At 56.4% G+C, this 19,710-nt stretch overlaps 1 protein-coding gene across 4 annotated transcripts in view; it reads left to right on the plus strand.

The window, feature by feature from the left end:
• Window positions 1-19,710, plus strand: part of ASIC4 (acid sensing ion channel subunit family member 4) — a 63,468-nt gene that overhangs the window by 21,648 nt on the left and 22,110 nt on the right. For 3 of the 4 annotated variants that reach the window (XM_071562656.1, XM_071562657.1, XM_071562658.1), the window contains exon 1: window positions 12,669-14,022. The exons of the other annotated variant lie outside the window; for it this stretch is intronic. In XM_071562656.1, the coding sequence (XP_071418757.1) occupies window positions 13,447-14,022 (576 nt within the window). In that variant the 5' untranslated portion in view covers window positions 12,669-13,446. Of the gene's footprint in view, window positions 1-12,668; window positions 14,023-19,710 lie in introns of those variants that run through there. 4 annotated transcript variants of the gene reach the window in all.

The raw sequence follows: 19,710 nt of genomic DNA on the forward strand, positions 1-19,710 counted from the left end.
CAAGTTGGCAGCTGCAGCCATGCATGCAGCTGTGTGGGCACAGCCACTGCCAGAAAAAGCTCGGCTGAGCTTATTCCCCTCCCAGTGGGAGGGAGAAAATGCTCCTGGCATCATGCTCCCTGCTCAGCTGCATGGCTCAGCTCACTGTGCCAGGTGGCCAATTAGCCAGGTGCTGGATCCTCTGGCCTGCTGTGGGGTGTCCCCTCGAGGAGCTGGTGGCTCCCCACCCTGAAGGAGGTGGGGAAGGGGCTAAGGGCGCTGCACAGAACTTCAAGACCTGCAACCCTCGACAACTCCAACACTGCCCTGCTTGTGGAGTGGCATTTCCCTGCCTGGCTCTGGATGTCTGATGCACTGAGTGCCTCAGTGAACAGGGAACACATCTTTTCCTTCCTCATTCCTACCTCTGCACAGTCCCTCTGCTCTCTGGTCACATGCCCCGGGCACCCAGCCCTCCTCCCAGTTGCCACGCTGGGCACGTCCTTGACACTGTGGGTGCTACTGGCACAGGTGCCGCAGGGAACATTAATCTTTAATTTCCTGTCAGAGCCTCTCACTGGATAGAGCAGCACCTGGCATGGGGGTGCAGCAGATGCCCACTGTGATCAGAGGGCCAGGAGGCAGGCTGCCCTGGGCATGAAGGGTTCAAATGGGGCACTCAGGTCTCTGTTCTGTCCAGGGAAACAGTGGCAGCAGATGTGTGCTCGCCTACAGGAAGGAAGAGGAGAGAGGCAGCTATGCTGCCCAGATGGAGAAGCTCCCCAAGGGTCTCTGGCTGCCAGGACTGAGTAGGGAGCTGACCCCATGGGAAGCTCGCTCTCTCCCTGGCCCTGGCTGACCCAGCTGTCCTTGTGGCTGTCCCTGGAAGGGGAGCTTGCAAGGATGGAACATATTTGTGAACAGCTCTCGGGGTCAGACAGTAGTTGCTCAATGAAGGGATCCCAGGGCATCACTGTCTGGAGGAAACTCCCGGCGTGCCCTGGGGAAGGGGAGCTATAAATAGCAGGCCAGTAATGGGCGGAGGGGGACTGTTTGGGAGGCTGCTTTGTGAACAGGACAAAGAAGAGGCGTCTTTGCACTTGCTCTTCATTAGCTGCCTTCCTCTGGCTGGCCGGGCCAGGATGCGCTCACATCGAACAACAGCAGGATGTAGCTGTCGGTGTCAAGGACGCGAACAATAAGGGCTTTAAATAGCAGCGCTGCCTTTGAAGCCCGCTCGCCTGTGCCACTTACAGAGCCCGAGAAAATTGTGCGGCATGAGAAGCCAGGGAATATGGGAGTGGGGGTGCCCTCACCCCAAAAAAGGGTCTCCCAGTGCCATGGTTGCTGCCCTTGGGCAGGCGGCCTGTGACCAGGACATGCAAAGACCCATCTGAGAGTGCTCCAGCTGCTCCTGGGCAGACCCACTCTAGCCCCTCTAGCAGCTCCCAAGCAGCAATGTTCAAAGCTCTCTCTGCACAGTCTCCTGAAATTGGTTAACTGGCAGCACCTCCCTGTGCTGCCAGAAAGGTGCCCCTTAGTTGCCATCTCCTTTCCTCTCCCTCTGGGCTCTGATGTCCTTACACCTTCTTCTAGGACATGAAAGAGCCCAGAGGGGCTGCATGCCAGACTTGGAGGGACCTCTTCATCTCCATCAGGATGAGCCAAACAACCAAGCAGCATCCAGTGGTCCTAGTGGGGATTTGGTGGCACATGCGATGGACAAAAAAGGTGCTTTGCTGTCCTGGGAAGCCCAACTCCATGCTGTCCCAGTGCAGGATGGCCCTAGTCCTAGGTTGGACATGGGGTTTGGTGCCTGGGAGCTGCACATGAGGCTGTGGGAGAGACATCAGAGATGGTGAGCCACATGTGAGCACGTGCATGTGCACGGTGTGCGGGTGGGGGGTGGGGTGGGGGGGGTGGCTGCGCATATTAGCAGGCCCTTAAATCAACACAGCACTTCAGACAGGAAGGAAATAGGCTTTGCCGACGGCAGAAACGGCACTTGCTTTGTGCACATTACAGAACATCAGGAAAATGTCAAATTTACATAAAAATGATACAAACTCATTGGAAGAAACATGCATCCAATTATCGGCCCCAGCGCTGGCACAGCTCTGCAGCCAGAGGCTGGCCAGCGGCTGGCTGCAAGGGACCGAGCCCCAGGCCGTGCATTTCATCTCTAGGTGTTTAACATCAAAGCTGCAAACAGTCTCGGCTCATCTGGCCACCCCGCTTGCTCCCTCCCGCCGTGCCACTGCCACTGCCACACTGCTCAGGCACAAGGGGTGCAGGGCAGGAGTGCTAGTGCTTGTCTGTGGCTGGGTTTGGTCCTGCTCCAGCCCAGGGCACAATGGAGAAGGGGCTGTGTGATTCCAGGACTTCTGTATGGCAGGGGCATTGAGGGAAGGTGGGGGCACGCCTGATCATCCTGAAGTAACAGGGATGGAGAGGTTGCTTGTGCAAAAATCCTTGGAGGCTTTTCTGGCACCAGATTGGGACCCCTTTCCTGGCTCTGTACTAGGCTGTCCCAGCGGGCCCTTCCTTTCTTCCTGGTCCCACAGAATGGCTACTGCCATGCCCAGGGCTGGCATAAGCCACATCTGGCACGTCCCTCCTGCTGTGGCCACTTAGCTGGACACAACAGCCTGCGTGGACTAGGCATCTCAGCCTGCATTCTCCTGAGGCTGGGGGGTACCTAGGAGGACTGTGGTTAAACATGGGGACGTAGGCAGGGGCGTCCCCAGTGAGTGCCCTTCAGCCATGCCTGTTTTGGCATCCAACTCTCCTGCCCAGGATTGATGGCCCATTGCGGGCCCTTCCCGGCACGGTGAACGCTACGTTTCTATCCTCGCCACCCGCTGGGATTGATGTCTCACTGAGTGCAGGCAGCAGCCGTAATTCATGCCCCGGAGCCAGGCTCCCGGCTCGTTACTCACTGGGCACCGTCACCTCATGAGCTACAGCTCTGCCTCCCGGTGGGACACCTCACCAGCAAGGGATCAAGGCAGGGGCGAACACGACTGAGGCAGGGCTGGGCCAGAGGACAAACCTCTCTCTCCAAGCATCCCATGGGCTGGCATCCCTGGAGCACCCTGCTGACTGCCTCTGTCCCTGGCAGTGGGGTGGGAGTTGAGCACACACAGCCCCGAGGAGTGCTGATGGGGTCCCGGCCTTGGGTGAAGGGTGGACCGCAGCTGGGATTCCCTGTATCGCACCCGCCAGCTGGTGCCCAGGCTGCAGAGAAGAGGAGGCTGACGAGCTGTTAATTACAGGTGCTGCTTGGCTAGTGCAGCGTGTCTCTCCTACTCGGCTGGCAGAGCCGTGCGGCGGGTGACACACTCCATGATAAATTGATATCCCGTTTAGCATCAATTTTCCCTTCTCTGGTGGCAGACAGCTGTGCTAATGGGATGGGACAAGTGAAAATGAAATAACAGGCCCTGAGCACACGGGCACATGCCGCACCACTGGCCCTCCTGCACGGCTGTCGCTCTCTGAGAGACAGGCGGGACTCCACGCACCCTGATGTGGGGAAGCCACAGGGCTGGCAGCTGCAGGTAGGGCTGCCTTCACCCTGCTGGCAGCGCTCAGCATTGGCTGCAAGCCAGGTTGCTAATGTACACCTGGAATAGGTTTGTGACATGTGATGTGCCAGTTCTTGGTGCCACCAAGGCTGGTGCTTGCAAAGCCCATGGTACATGGGAGGGCTACTCTTTTCAATGGACTTTGAGGCTGGCACAGGAAGAGAGCTGGCTGCAGCATGTCCAGCTCTCAATGGTTTGGAGGGAGCTGCCTGATGTTTGCATCCACTTGGTGTTTGCAATGCATTTGGAGGGTGGTGCCTTGGCACATTTCTTATTTATAGCACAGAATATAGGAAGGAGCCAGTGAAGGATTTGGTTGGCGTGCTATATTGGGTATTTGCAATGCACACAATGACTGATGTGTGCAGCATCTCCAGTGCCTGCGTCAGATTTGGTGGATGCAATAGCCCATGGCACTGTGTACCTATACTCACATATGCTCTTTTTGGTGAACTCAGCGCCAGCCACATGCTTGTTATCAAGAGTGTATTTGTCAAATTGGTGCCTGCAGTGTGTTTACAGTCGTGGTGTGTGCAATGTCTGATGCCCAGAGTTTGCTTGATAATTGTAGAGTGCTCAGCACTTAATACCTGTGGCATCATTGCTATTTACACAGGGCTCATACTCAGTGTCAGCAGTGCTCAGCAGACGCGGTTTGCTCGGGGTGTGGGCCCTGCCACTGCTGATGTTTGCAGCACCTTCAGTATTTGGTGTCAGCTGCGGTTTCATGTTTGCCAAGCACTCAGCAATCTCTGCATTCAAGGTGTGCCCAGCTTGTTCAACTTGGCGTTTGCAGCATAGCCCATGTTCACACCAGCCAGCTCTCTGTGGTGTACCCAGTGTTTTGATTCCCGTGGTGTGACGATTGTTCATAGCAGACAGTTGGCACTTCTGTTGGTGCTGGTACCAGTAAGTGCGCAGTGCTTGCACTGGGCTCAGCCTGCATTGCCCACAGCATGCTCCTGCTGCTCACACACTCACGCTCGCTCCCACAGGTGTTGAGTGTCTGCTCTGCATCCAGCCCCAGTGCCCAACTAATGCTCACTTGCAGTGTGCTTTACAAGCACAGCCCATGATGTGGTCAAAACAAGTTTCCTGATGCTTTTGCCATTTTACAGAGCTTGCTGTGCAACATTAGTGGTGTTCCTACTATCCAGCCTGTGCTTGGTGCTGGATGGCAGCCTGCTATGGAGCAGCTGCATGATCTCTGTATACTGCTAGTGCCAGCCCTTGCATTAGCAGTGCCACCAGCCTGTGCGGTGCCTGCTGAGGCTCATTCCAGTGCACTCTGAACTCACATTCTGCCATGCATCTCATGTCCACAGCACAGTTTTCAATACCTAAGGCACACAAGGTGTCCTCAGCACTCGATATCAGCTGCCAGTTTGCAAGGAGCTAGTGCTTGGTGCCTCATGGTGTCATGTTTGCCATGGCCCACCTCACATGTGGGGTCGACGCTTCCAGGATGCTTGGCAGTCAGATCCTTTCTCTACTTGCAGTGTGCTGAGGATGAAGCCCAGTGAGGTGTTTGGCATTTGCAAAGTGCTCCACACTTGGTGCCAGCAGAATGCTCTGGATTTGGAGCACACAGGGTGCTAAAATCACTGGTTCTGTGCACCAATTTTGCTGTTAGCTATGTGGTCTGCAGCCTAGTGGCACCCACGGTGTCACCAGTGCTTGTGACCCATGCCGGGGTTGACGCTCTGTGCTCTGTGGCCAGCTGTGTGCCGTGCCCATAGTGTGTTTGGTCCAGGACCACTTCCTGGTAACCTCCAAATTCTCATTCACTGTCCACTACCTCTCCACCAGCCATCAAACGGTAGGGACAGACCCAGCCTTGGCTTTCAGCCCCTTTGCCCAGCAGCCCAGGGAGGGCAGGCAGGGTACCCCCACTGCACATGACATCAGTGGGGCTATGGCATTAGGGCTGAGGTTTTAATCACACAGATGTTGGGAAATGGGGAGTGATGGTTCCCATGGGAACACTAATTCTGCCCCTTGCCCACGGCGCACGTCTGTGCACACACAGGGCTATCATGGGCACCATGTGGCTGAGCTATGGCTGCCTGGGGAACCATAACTCCGAGCCTACTGACTTGGGCGCATTTAAAACCTCAGCCCTATTGCTGTGCTGAGGCAGCTCTGCTGGCAGTTTATGGCTCTGTTGTTTTTAGTAAAGCCAACTAGGAAGCAGGAGCTGCCTTGGTGAAGCACTGTGGATGGAGCAGTCCAGGGCCAGGAGGAGTCACACAGCTATTGGCATGTCCCCTTGGCTATAAGATGCCTTTTCACCTGTGCCAGCTTTGTTCAGCAACAGCCCTACCCATGCCTGCAGTGCACTGCTGGCATGCCAGCCCTGATGACTGGGTGCCAGGGCTGGCGCTGTCGAGGCAGGACAGGGGCCCAGCTGGTGTTTAGGGGCTGCACATGGCAGCTTGGGGCTTACCCAAGCCAGGAGCTCAGTGCTGTGGGGTCTGCCCACAGCTGGAAAGAGTGTGGTCCTCCAGCCTCAGCCCAGCTCATCCATCTGAGCCTCCCCTGCCCATAAATGAGAAACTAATGGTAGGCTGCCTGTGGAGCTCATGCTCCCCACAAATCCTTTTCCCTGAAAGTCTCCTGGCATGCCTTATGATCAGGAAGGACTGTGGCCAAGATGGGCTGCCAGTCACCTTTTCTCAGTGGTTGCTTGGGAGGGAGCAAATCAAGGGGCTGCTCTGCTCACAGTAGGACTGGGGGAAGCTTGACCATCTCCTGCTGCAGTGGCTGGATCATTTCCCAGCCCCAGTACTGCCCTCCTGTCTAACTGCTGCAGCTCCTGTAAAGTATTAATCCCAGGGTGCCCCAGTGCAGCTGCAATATCATTGTTGGAGTTTATTATGCCATTAGCTTTAAAATTTTATAAACCACCAGGCAGGTGACAAGTGGTGGAGATAGAGGGTCTCAAGCTATGGGCAGAGGGTCTGTGCAGGGACAGCACTGGGGTCTGTGCTGAGCCCAGTTTCCCTGCCATACTGGTGCTTTTTCTAGCGGTGCAAGTCCAGTAGCATCCCAGGAGGGTGTCCTGCTGATGAGCTGTTCAGCACAGTGCAGTCATGTGCCCACCTGCCTACTGTGCTCCTCAAGATGGCAGGAAGAAGGAAGGATCAACCAGCTGCAGCAATAAAAGGCTATAAAACCAAACAAGTGTCCCTGCACACTGCACTGGTGGCTCCCAGGGTGCTTTCCCCTTCCTAACAGTGAGAAGGGCAAGAAGGACTGTGCACATGCCATTGCTCATGCACAGAGCAAGGGTTTCTGCTTGTCAAGCAGCCACACTCTGGTCACATCTGCAATGGCCTTTCCAGCCATGGGAGATGCTCTGAGAGCAGCGAGGCCATTTCCTCCACTCCTCCTGCTCAGAACTGGAGTGCAACATGAGCTGAGTTTGACCTCCTGCTGGTCATGGGCCAGCAAGCACTGCCAGACCTGGAGTCAGAAAGTAGGTGCTGGGCTGAGCACCCTTCTGGGAATACAAAACACCCTCTGTGATGAAATAGTTGGCCATCCTGCTGGTGAAGGGACTCTGTTTTTCTCCTCTTCATGGATCTGAAAGGCTTTTAGATGTGTTTTCTCTCAGTGCAATGTTTGTGCAGTGTGATTAAGTGCCTGGCTCAGGTTATGTATGGTTTGTACTGACAGGGTGAGAGCAGAACATGGTCTCTCCTGCTCCTCTGGCTTTTGGCCTGCCAGAGCCAGGTCAATGCAGGACCATGGCATGTGGGGTGTCTAAGATGCAGACCAGAGGCAGAGGGTGCTGTACATGGGTGGGCAGTCCACAGCATCCATTGTCTGATGGCTTTCCCTGGGCACAGAGGCAGGGCTGAGCATTTCTTGGGAGAGGAAGTCAGGAGGGCAAACAGGAAGGTCTCAGTTCCTCATCTGGATTAAATACCATGGAATCAGCCTGTGCCTGGCACAGACCCTTTATGCTCATGAACCAGGAAGGGGTTGGACCCATTATTCCATTGAGCGTCCATGGTATTTAACCCAGTTCTGATGCAGTCATTGTCCTCTCAGCCATCAAGTAGATGCTCCTACACCCAGATCCTATTGAAACCCACTCTTTAAATTCCTGGAGGCAGGACCCCAAAGGCCCCATAAACTCAGTGTTGTTTTTGTGGCAACAGCAAAAGGTGTCCAGGACACCTCATGCAAGCTCTTGCACACAGCTTACAAAAGAGACTTTGTAATTGAGGTTTTGTGCTTAATGAAGGAATAAATTTAATGGGAGTGTTGTCTTTAATTGGGGTGTTGCATTAATTAAGGTATTGCACTTAATTGTGGTAAAGCATTTAATAAGGTATTGTGTTTAATGGGGCTAGTTTACATAAATGGGGTCAGTGCATTAATTGGGTGCTGCATCACCCATGCATCTGCTGGCCCTGGCAGACTTGCCATCTGCCACAGTGGGCTAAACTGGGGGCCAGGACCTCCAGCTGGTCTGCAGCACTGGAGCTGCCATCTTCCCCATCCCAGCAGCATGCAGCTGGTAACAGTGCTCCAAGTAACAGATTCCCTCCTACCCTGATGTATACAGCTCCCTCCCATTATTCCCCAGCCTCACCACTCCCACAATGAGTGAAAGAAGACCTGTTGTGTCTGGAGGTTTCAGCAAGTGGGGTACAGGCAGCATTACTGCTCCTGTGCCCCACCCCCTAGCCAGCTCCATGGCAGGCAGTGATGCCTGGCATGCTCATCACACCATTGCCAGCCCTGCTCTCCTGTAATTGGAGTGGACATCTTGTCATCCCACATCTCCCCACAGCCGAGCCACTTGCCATCCTTGCCGCAGAGCCTGACCTGAAGGGCAGACGCCAGCAGCATGCTAGGGGGTCCATGGAAGGAGGCTGTTCTTGTTAAGCCAATGTGTTTGCAAGGAAAAAAAAAGTTGTATCTCAGTGGATACAACTTGCATGAGGCAGAGCTAAGTGCTGTGGCCAGCTGGGCTCTGCAGTCACGTTTCTTTCAATTAGATCAAAATTAATGATTGCCCCAGATCCAGTTCCCTCTGGGTGTGGGGCCGCATCCAGCACCAGTTCTGCAGTGTGAGGAGCTGGTGAGGAAGATGTGGCAGCCAGCTCAAGGGCTTGGGGTGATGGCAAAAGCACTCTGCAAGGTGAATCTGTGTCCTGGCCATCTTGGACTAGCTGAGTATCAGATTACAGCTCCCTCTTGGGGGTCTCCTCTTGGGCAGCTGCCCACTGCCCATCCAGGTCTAGAACTGCCCCGTCAGCTGTGTCCCCCACCTTCCTGGCCATGGCACATTTTGGTCCCCTGGGCTGATTCCCTATGTCTGTACTGAAGAGCTGCAGTGTCTCAGGGTCGCTGGGAGAGTGAGCTCATGGCAGCAGCACAGCACCAGAGTCAGAGCGCAGTGGGAGTTTGGGTGCTGGTACAGAAAAAAGTCAATTCATTGTCTGGGTGGCAAGAAACGGGAATCAAAACCAAACCCTTATCCAGACTGGGCTAAGAATAGAAATGCACAGTGCCTGTGTTTTGGAGGGGATGAGTCATCCTGAGGGTGCTGAAGGGTCAGGCAGAGTCAGGCCCACCAAGCGTCCCTCCAGACTGTGGGGCCAGCTTCTTCCCACGGAGACTCCACCTGTCTCCTGCTGTCTTCTATGATGTGTCAAGACCCTGATGCTCTAGAAAACCCCTTCCATCACTGCTCTGTTATTTTTTTTATGCATGCAGCCTCTTAACATTCTCTGCTCTCACCCAAGCCCCCAGTACCTTCAGCCTATCTCCTTTGCTGCACTTTGTTATTGCCAACCTCTCTACTCTTTACACAATTTGTTTGGATTTTTCTTGATGTGTGTCCTGTACCAGACAGAGGCATCCCACTAAGGCCCCACTGCCAGCAAGCACTTCAGATGCCTTGTGAATGATTCTTCTTCTCACACAGCCATAAGCAACCTTGTCCTTTTCACTGAGCTCAGTGCAGTTACAGGGCAGCCAGATATCCTGTATTAAACTAGTAGATCCCATATCCCAAAGGAATGAAGTTTCTCCTGGTTTTTCCTAGCTCCAAGCTTCTTTTCCAGGTAGCTGCCACACTGCTGGGCATCTGGAAATGCAGCTCCTGCTCACAAAGATAACAGCACCTGCATAACATGTCCTGCCTGAGGGTTCTGACCCTCTGCATGCCTTATCCACCTGGGATTGTCTGGGGGTTGTTGTTAAATGCTGCTGCCCACTGTGGAGCTGGGCTTTGCCCTGCCCTCCTGCCTCTTTGGCAGTCCTGCCCTCCAGCTGCTTGCCCTCTGCTTCCTGGGCAGATTTGCTTCCCACCCCAGCCTGGCTCTTGGTGCTTGTCCTTTTGAATTATATCTGATTGTTTTCAGGCCATTTCTCTGATTTGTCAACATCATTTCAAATTCCAGTCCTGTCTTCCCCAGCACCCGAAGCCTTCCCCCATCATTTGAGCATAGCACATGGGCCCTGCGCCAAGTCCCTGATGATCAGCATTACCCTGGCTGGGGGGCACAGCGGTGAGCAGAGGAGATTCCACTTTCCCAATCTGCTGGTGAGCCCTTGGCTGGCTCTCCAATCCTCTTGGTTTACCTGCATTGTGTCTGGTGAAGTCAGCATTCTGGAGCCCAGGGCATTGGGCTGTTAGCCTCAAACCCAAGGGCTAGATGAGGAAGCATAAGGGGGTAAACACACTCTGTAGCTGCCTATGTCCAGGTGAAAGGGCAGATGAGTCCCACTGCACTCCACAGAGTCCTTCCTTGTGGCCTCATGAGCTCCAGGTGCAGGCACTCAGCCACAGGTGAGAGGCTCCAGCAGAGAACACTGGGGACTTGCAGACATGTTGGCAAAGGGCAGCACCAGACACTCTCAGCTGGTGTTGTGTTCTCTGGCTTGTCTGGTCTGAGGAGAAAGCAGTCCCTGAACCCTACTGCCTCCCTTCCCAAGCCATGCTGCTTCCCCATCCCATGCCTCTCTATCCCAGTGTCTCTCCCAGCATGCCCTTTCTTCTGGTGCTCCCTGGCTTCAAAGCCATAGCAATCCCTGCTCCCTGGCTCATAGAAGGCCTGTAGCTGGGGATGGGGCTTGTCACTCACTTGGGCACAACTTGATCCCACCCAGTCTGGCTGCACTTTAGCCTTGGGTCATCCTGCAAGCAGATGAGCCCCCAGAACCCATCTGCCCTTGCTCGTGGACGGGTAGGAGCAGGGTACAGTAAGGGAAGAGAGCCAGGAGAGGAGAAGACTTATCTTTTTGGTGACACAGGAGGGGATCATGTTGTGAGAATTGTGCTGAGAGATGTTCCCAGTCCAGGTGGCAGTTAATAATAATGGAACTGAGGATGCCCAGAGAAAGCAGAGATCTCTGGTCCCTGTGATATGGGGACCAGAGCCCTGCAGGGAGCCAAAAGACAGTGCCATGTCATGGCTGTCCAGCACACGAGGACACTGGTCTCCATCTGGTCCCACACTGACACAGCTCAGTTTGCCCTGTACTTCAGGGTCTGAGCTTAGAGGGTGACCTGCCTGGCAGACCCTCCATTCCCTCATGTCCCCTAGCACCACAGCAACTGAGATCGGCAGGCAGGGACTGCACCCCAAGCTCTGCAGACCAAAGACCTAGTGTTGGCAAGTGCATGGCACCACAGAAACTCCTTGTGACAGGATTAGGACTTTGCTGGGCCAAGCATCCCCACAGGGCCAAGCATCCCTACACACATAGCTGCTGGCTATGTGTCTGGGCTACCCATGGTGGTGGCAGTGCTTGGCTGCTCAGCCTGCTCCCACCGTGCCTCTCCATGCTGGGGGTGCAAGGCTGGTAAGTGTGTGCTGCATCTCTTGGGCAGGGAGAAGCAGGTGGATGGGGCTGTGCGTGCTCCCTGCCGGAGGCAGCCTATCATGCTATATTGACCCGCACAGAGGTAGGAACATGTGTGCCATGCACAGATCGATGGGAAGATTGAAGATGTGTGTGTGCTTGCCGGACGACTGGGGAAAGCTTTGCCGTTGGCATTGGCAGCACAGTGAAGGTCACACTGACCTGCGGTGCAGTCCCTGAGGAGAGGCGAGGCCTCTTGTCGCGCTCATGGGCGGCTGTCTCGTCACTTGTCCTCTAGAGACCCCAGCTTCTCCGCCAGGCACGCACCTTCTCAGCAGAGCCATGTCTGCTGGGGGAGGTGCCCAGTGCTGGGTTTGTTCTGGGGACAGGAAGCTGGTGTTCCCCCTTCACACTGTGCCACAAGGCAGTGCCACAGAGGGCTACTTGACTTGTAGATTAGTTCAGCCTTTTTTGCTGAGCAAACCCTCCATCACCAGCTGGGGAAACTGAGGCAGGAAAGTGAGAGAAATTAAGACTTGCTGGCAGAGGTGTTGTACATGGGGAGCAGTCAGACGCAGGTACCATGTGGTTGGTGCCTCAAGATGAACCCATTACCCCATCACTGAGCCACGTAGGTAGAGCCCCACTGCTGCGGGCAACACTGTGCAGAAGGACACCCTCCTTTTCTCGCTGCTTGCAGGGCTGTGCTGCGTCGGGGGCTGGGACGGGGGCGTGCCGTGGAGGGAGCAGACCCCAGGAGGAGCAAGGGCTGAGGAGGGCAGAAGAGAGGCTGAGGGCTGCCCCGGGTCTCCCTATCAGAGCCGGTCACTGCCTGTGGTGCTCCCCACTTCTTGTGCGTTGCCGTGGGGCAATGAGGAGCAGCGGGAGCGGGGTGAGGGAGCAGAAATGACACGGGGGGAAGCCATCTCGGACACACAGCGAGTGCAGTGGAGATGGGGGCAGTGAATACGGAGGGGCGGGTGGAGACGCTGTCACCCTTCTGGCTCCGGGGCACCGAGGAGCACGGCGGGGACGGTGTAGTGGCGCAGGGAGGTGCACCCCGGCGCTCCGTGGTCAGCCCCGCTTAGGTGGAGGCTCGCCGGCCGGGTCCCGCCGGGACAGCCGGGGCCGGTGGTGGGACGGCCGTGGCTCGACGCTGGCCGCCGCCGTGGGTCGCGGCGGGCCGCGGCAGGGAGGCGGTTAACGGCCAGGGAGCCGCCGAGGCAGGAGGAGTCCGCAGGCGGGCGAGCAGGAGGGGGCCGCCGGGCGAGCTGCCCGCAGGCTGCCCGCCCCCGCCGAGCCGCGCCGCGCTCTGCCCCGGGGCGCAGGGGCCGGCGGGGCACGGCGGGGCCAGGCAGAGAGCGAGGCGACAGCGGCGACGGCAGCGGGGGGCAGGCTTCGTGCCCCTCCCGCCTCGGCACGGCTCGGCTCGGCATCGCACGGCGCGGCGCGGCACGAACGGCTCGGCATCGCACGGCGCGGCGCGGCACGGCACGGCACGACTCCCGCAGCTCCCGAGCCATTCAAACAAGTGGCTCCGGCAGCACTTTGGGGCCGGGATTGGGGAGCGGGGACAGTGTGGCTCCCTGCCCCGGAGGCGCCGGGCCCTTCACACTGCCTCTTTTCTCTGACGCTCGCTCTTTATTTGACGATGAAATAATGTTGACATGTCTTGAATTATTAAGTATTCCCTGGATTTTATTAGCACATGATGCCTAAATGCTGCCTGTATCTGCTGGGGTCTTAACCAGAAAGGAGCGAAGGAGAGAGGCAGAGAGACAGAGCGAGGGAGAGGAGAGGGGTTTTTGACAGCTGTATTTGTGCTGATAAGCGAAGGCACAAGGAGACGATCGACTAGTGAGACAAGAGGGAAGCGGCGGCTCGGAGCTGCTGAGACGGGCTGCGCTTCCCTTCCGAGACGGCTCGGCCTTCCCGGTGCCGTGCTGGGGCTTGGGGGGGACCCGAACCCCCTCCCAGCACCTGGCTGGGCACACGGCCAGTGCCTCTGCTGGGTGGCAGCTCGCTGGCTGGGCACACCAGCTGCGGGGGGCAGATGCCGATTGAGATCGTGTGTAAAATCAAATTTGCCGAGGAGGATGAGAAGCAGAAGGAAAAAGAAGAAGGGGACAAGGAGAGCCTGATCGAGGATCCTGCCCGGCCCCATTCCCGGGACCTGGCCACCTTTGCCAGCACCAGCACGCTGCATGGCTTGGGACACATCTGCCGGTCAGGACAGCTGGGTGTGCGCCAGACCCTCTGGGCATTTGCCTTCTTGGCCTCGCTAGCCTTCTTCCTCTACCAGGCAGCCAAGTCAGCTCTGCTCTACCTGGAGCACCCCCATGTCATGGCCCTGGACGAGGAGACCATCCGCGAGATGGTCTTCCCCGCCATCACCATCTGCAACATCAACCGCTACCGCCACTCAGCACTCACCGATGCTGATATCTTCCACTTGGCCAACATGACCGGGCTTCCCCCCAAGGACCGGGATGGCCACAAGGCCACGGACCTGCTCTACCCAGACCCCGACATGGCTGACATTGTCAACCGCACGGGCCACCAGCTTGACGACATGCTCAAGAGCTGCAACTTCAGCGGTGAGAACTGCTCATCCCGTGATTTCACTGTGGTGAGTTCACACCTGGCTCAGCTTCCCTGGGGGCCCCTGCTGGCACGGGGGCACCCACCTGTCCGTTCTCACCGGAATAGGGCTCCCCGGCTCACTCCAGCTGCTGAAGTTTGCATCTCTCTCTGTTTGAGTTTCCCTCCAAGTTTCATATGGAGAAAGGGAGAGGATCCTCCGTGGGAGCTTTCGGCAGGGCTCTGTGCCGCAAGACTGGGCTGTCGGCAGGTCTGTGCCGGAGGGGCTCACAGGCAGGAGCTGCAGTGGGGGCGCAGCGGGGCTGAGTGGTCCCCAGGGTAGGTGTACATGGGCAGGGGAAAAGCTGTGGGATAGAGTCCTGCTCCAACCTGAGCTTCCCCCGGGTTGAAGTGCCCTGACGCAGGATCCTTTGCACAGTGAGAGTGGCTGGGGTGGGGGTGGCAGGCAGACTCCCCTTTGCACATAGGAGAACCTTCCTGCATTTGGAACACACACTGGGATGTGTGTGAATGTGGAGGTTGCCAGCATTGCACACGCACGTGTGCACACATGCACATGCCGAGCGGCTCTGCTCTGGAGGCACGGCTACAGCTGGGCGAGCAGGGGGCTGCCCGGGGCTGCCCACTCGCTGCCCAGATCTGGCAGCAGGGCCTCCTCCCAGCAGCGCCCAGTCTTCCCAGGCAGCTAGCCCCCGGCCAACTGCCGCCAAGTGCAGCTCTCGCTAATATTGAGCCTGGAATCAGAAATCCCCGCTGTGGTTTGGGAAAATAAATGTGCTGAACGGGCAGAATACCTGATGGGACCCTTTTCAGACCGTAATGACTCTGGAAATGAGCCGCTTCTCTCCTACGGCCTGCCAGGGGCTACTGCCCGGCTGGCTTTTGCGTTCCCAGGAGCAGTGCTGCCAGACGATCTCTGCTTCTTGCCGGGAAGTGGGATGTGATGCCACGGGGTGTGCGGTATGCTCGGGGAGAGAGGAGGCTCTGTGGGGCTGCAAATGGCTGAATCAGCATGTTCTGTTTCACTCTGTGCCCATCGGTTCAATGCCTGCTCAATGTGCAGGGTGATGCTGTCCCTTGGAAAGAGACGTTTGAGGGTGCTGCCCTGTGTGGGGGTGGCATGGGGCACAGCAGTGAAGTGGAAAGGAGTAGGAGACAGTGGAGGAGCAGCCCACTCCCCCTGGGGATTTGCGGGGCTCTGTGCCTGCTCTATGGCAGCTGCTTGAGTTTGCCAGGGAGAAGTGTAGTTCAGCAGGGTTTGAGGTGGGAAGCTCTGGTGCTGGACAGTCCTGCACATGGCTTGTCCATGCTGGCTCCAGCTTTTGGGTAGGTCCAGATCCTGCACAGCTTTAGTGTGCAGGGGAGGCAAACAAAACCAGCCTTGTGCCGGGCAGCAGCACGGCATGGCAATGAGATTTAGCATGTGGTGAGCCACACTGTGAGCCTGGCAGGGCAGAGCTCAGGTGGATAGGGCTAGGTATGAGCTTTCTGCAGGGAGGACACAGTGTGTGGCTGCCACTGTACTGCATGGCAGTAGAAGGTGACTACCAGGACAGTCACAGGGACCTGGTTTCTTGACGGGTGGCTGTGCAGGACTAGCTGGCCTACCTACCTCATCTGCTTATGGGTATGCCCTGGGGATGCCTGGGCAGCCGGGCTCTGGTGTGCCTGCACCCTGCACTGGAGCAGGTTTCAGGCGTGAGAATGGTTACTGCCAGCTGACTCGTGGGTTCATGGCCCAAAGAAGGAGAGTATAGTGCTCCTCATGCTTCCAACTCCTGTCCTGCAGCATGGCCTTTGAGACATCAGGGACTGACAGCAGAAAGTGGCATTCCTGTCACCTCTCACTTGCTCAGAGCAAAGGGGTGAACCTGGGACAAGAGAGTCTGCAGAGCATGGGTGTGGGAAGGGAATGGATGAAAATAATGAGTTCTCGCTTCCACATAACATGTCCCAAAACCTTGCCAGGCAGCAGTGGGACCTGTCGAGGCATCCCACTATTTGCAGCTGGAGCCTCCTACTCCCATTCTCCAAGCCAAATCAGTCCTTTGTGCCTCCTGGGAATGACTGAAACACAGCAGAGGCTGCTTGGCAAGCAGGGTGAGTCCCAGCTGTGATGTGTGGGCTTGGGCCCTCCTGTGCCTCCCAGCTGTGGCCCCAGTGCAGCCAGTCATATGGTGGGGAGCTCCAAGCTTTGTTAGTCCCATTTCTGGCTCCCTATGTGAGCCTTCATGTTCAGAAAGCTCTTGTACCGCTGCTGCTGTGGGTGGGTGCATGAGTCACAGCATGTCCCAGCAGTGATGGAGAGCTCCCCAACGGCAGCATATCCCAGTAAGGCAAATGACCTGGAGTCCCAGGACACCCAGCCCACAGAAGCAGCCTCTATAGCAGGGGTTTCCCTCCCAGTGATACCAGAGAAGGGAAGGAGCTTTCCCTGCAGCCACACTTGCAGGAGTGCTGGAGTATTTCCATCCTTCTGGGTATGAGGTGGACTTCATCCAGAGGCTGGAAGTTTTACAGAATGAGAATGGCCAAGCTGTGGGGCTGCTGTCGACTGTATGCCTGTCCAAGTGCAGGAGCAGTGCTGAGGCTGGAGCGTGTCCCCTCACACTGCCCCTTGCAGCCTGTGTTCATACAATAAATAAATTGTGCGGATCCTTTAAGTAAGAGCCGTGAGTGGTAAAATGATCTTCCCCTATTCAACGTCACAAATCCACATTCTTTATGGGATAGCAAATTAAGAAACTATTGGGGGAAAAAAAATCCCCAGCGTAAGCATCTTCCATGTAATAAAGCCCGGCTGGGCTGTAAATCTCCCCCGCGGCAGGGACAGCCCTGAGCTGCAGCGAGGCTCCCTGCAGCCCTGCTGACAAATGTGCCCTCTGCATCAGCTGCTGGAAAGCTGTGCTGGAGCCCTGGCAAAGCCTCTTCTGACCCCATTGAGCCACACCTTGCTCCACAGGCCCCCAATGCCATGAGGGCACCAGGTGCAGAGCACTCCTGGCTGGGCGAGTATGGCTGCGGTGCTGAGGCATCAGCATCAATGGCACTCTTTACATGCCATTAAGTGGGAGGTTGGGAAGTGTCTCCATGGCCCTGGGACTGAGCTGCTATGAGTGGCTTGCACCCACCCTTGTCCCCATACCTGGCACTGTGGTACAGCCACAATGTGAGGCCAACTCTGGCCATATCAGAGAGCACTGTCGGAAGGGGGAGCCCTCCCGGTAGTGCTTTGGGGATGAGGGGACAGACAGATGGGGTATACAGGAATTTGGAGGCTGTGGGAAGAGGGGATTTGAGGGGCCCTCTGAGCTGGCAGCAGCATCCCACCTGTTCACTTGCAGTGGCTGTTGGCGGGAGGCTTCACTCATGGCCGGGCAGGAGCCCAGTGCCTTTCTGAAAACCTCATTCACTGTCAAAAGCCTTTTGTTTGTAATATGTGGCTGCCGAAGGCAGTTGTGCCAGGGCTGGAGGCTGGGGGAGAGCAGGGAGGTTGCTGAGAGCTGGCAGTGCCTCTCAGAGCTGGCACAGGACCCAGCTCTCCAGGCAAGGCCTCCTGCCTGCCCAGGAGTGGGAAGTGTGAGGGGTCTCCCCAGCAACTCATGCAGATCCCAGAGGGGGAAACCCCTATGCTGAGAAGGGGCAATATCCTCAACTGCACCCTATATGCACCCAAGAGATCCTGGCTGGATGGGGGTGGCCAGGAGGCAACAGGCTGTTGTCTCTGCCTCCTCCACACAAGGGTCTCCTGCCATTCCTGATGCAGGGTCCCTTTCTGACCTTTCCAACAAAATTGTACTTAATAACTGTCACATTTTCAGTCTATTTTTACACTGGGTAAATGAGCTGCACTGGTTGTTCTTCACCTGCCCTGCTGTACCTGATGCCTGCTCAGCCCCTGGCATTCAACCATCCCATTTCCCCTGTCCTCCTGTGTGGGGCTGAGAGAGCCCCAGGGCATGGAGGGCTTGCTGGGGGCCCCCTAGATGCTCACTGGGCTCCAGGTACTGCGGGTACCTGCCCTGGCTGGGGCATAGAGGGGGTCTAGGACCAGGCAGTGCTGTATGGGTCCCCACACAGAATCATTCCCACTGGAGGGTGGCAAGGCTGTGGCTGTGGTGGGTGTCCTGCCAGGCATGGCAGCAACTAGCTGGCCTGGGACTGGTGGTGTCAGTGCCCTGTAGAGCCTGGAGCATCCCTCACTGATCCCATGCCTGTGAGCTGATTGACTGAGTGAGCTGTGCCCGTCTGGGTCACTGCATTCCACTCACTACATCCACCTCCTAGAGTCCCAATCCAGTGCCTGAGCCACCTACCCAGGGACTCACAGCCTCGATGGAGTCCTACATCCTCACAGCCTAGCTTTGTGCATTTCCAGGCATGTGTCTTGGCTGGTACAGACACGTTGCAGGTTGACTGTGCTCCAGTCCAGAGCAGTGGTGATAGCAGCTCCAGAGCTGTTACACATGAGCCGCCCAGGCACAGCTCGAGGCACTGTTTGTGCCAGAAAATGGGGGACTTTAATGCAATCCGTTGCCATTTAATTTTACACAATTCCTGCTGCTTAATCCGCTGAGAAATGCTAATTTATACAATTCACGTCTAAAAATAAATGTCAGTCCAGCAGCTCCCAGCAGCGGGTATCTGCTCCCACTAGTCCCTGCTGAAGCCTTGTGCAGGGACCCCAGCCCAGAGCCCACCTTTCTCCCTGCAAGCCAGGCTGCTACTCTTGACCCACAGTGCCCAGACTGCAGAAGCATATATGTGGATATGGGGATAATGGGTACTTGGGTTACTGTGGTGGGACAGCAAGGAGTGGGCTGCACCTAAGGGTGTCAGTACAAAGCCCCTCATCACAGTGGGGCACAGTGACAAGGGAATAGCAGGTGTCTTGGTAATCTGGCTGTCTTTCTAATGGTTGCAGATGTTATTGCTGTGGGGGTCATGAAGTGTCTTTGGGACTGCAATTGCCTCATGGATTTCCCCATGAAAGCTGGGCTGAGCCCCATGTGCAGCTGCACTCTAGGGTGGGGCTAGGGATGCATGGAGTTGAAGAGGTGTCCCGGTGTAAAAGGCTGGTGTGGGACCACCTGGGCTGCACATGAGGGGTCCACCTGTAAAATTCTGCCTGGCTGACATGTATTAGTTGTACGCCTCCTGCATGGGGAATGGAGATGCACCATTTTGTCCGTGAGGAGGCTGCTCTGTAGGGGACAGGGAGAGGGTCAGATCATGAGGAGAATTGTCTGGGAAGTGCCTATGCTCAGCTCCAAGCCCCCTGGCTCTTGCCTTCAAGCATCTCCATATCCTGCTACCCCCCCCTCCCCAACCCCACTGACCCAAACATATTGCCCCCATAACCTCCCCTCTCCCATCCCTATTCTGAGCAGAGCCCCATGCCTCCTCTGTCCAAGTGAGGTGACATCAACACCAGCAGTGACACTGGGGAGAGGGTGTCAAGGCAGTGGGGTGTTGGTCAAGGGCCTTGGCCATGGGTGCCAGCTACCTGCAGGAGGGGGATGAGGCGGGGGCACAGGGAGGTGTGGAGGCGATGCAGCGGGGGAGCAGAGATGCTGAAGGAGCCAGCGGCTTTCCCACCATCTCCCTGATTGAGATCGGATCACTGTGAGCATAAAAAAGCTCTCTTCATAATTATATTTAATGAATTGACTTTAAAAGCTCTTATGCTCTTATCTGGGTAATTTAATATCACACA

Source organism: Pithys albifrons, chromosome 8, assembly GCF_047495875.1.
Source record: "Pithys albifrons albifrons isolate INPA30051 chromosome 8, PitAlb_v1, whole genome shotgun sequence".
NCBI lineage: Eukaryota > Metazoa > Chordata > Aves > Passeriformes > Thamnophilidae > Pithys > Pithys albifrons.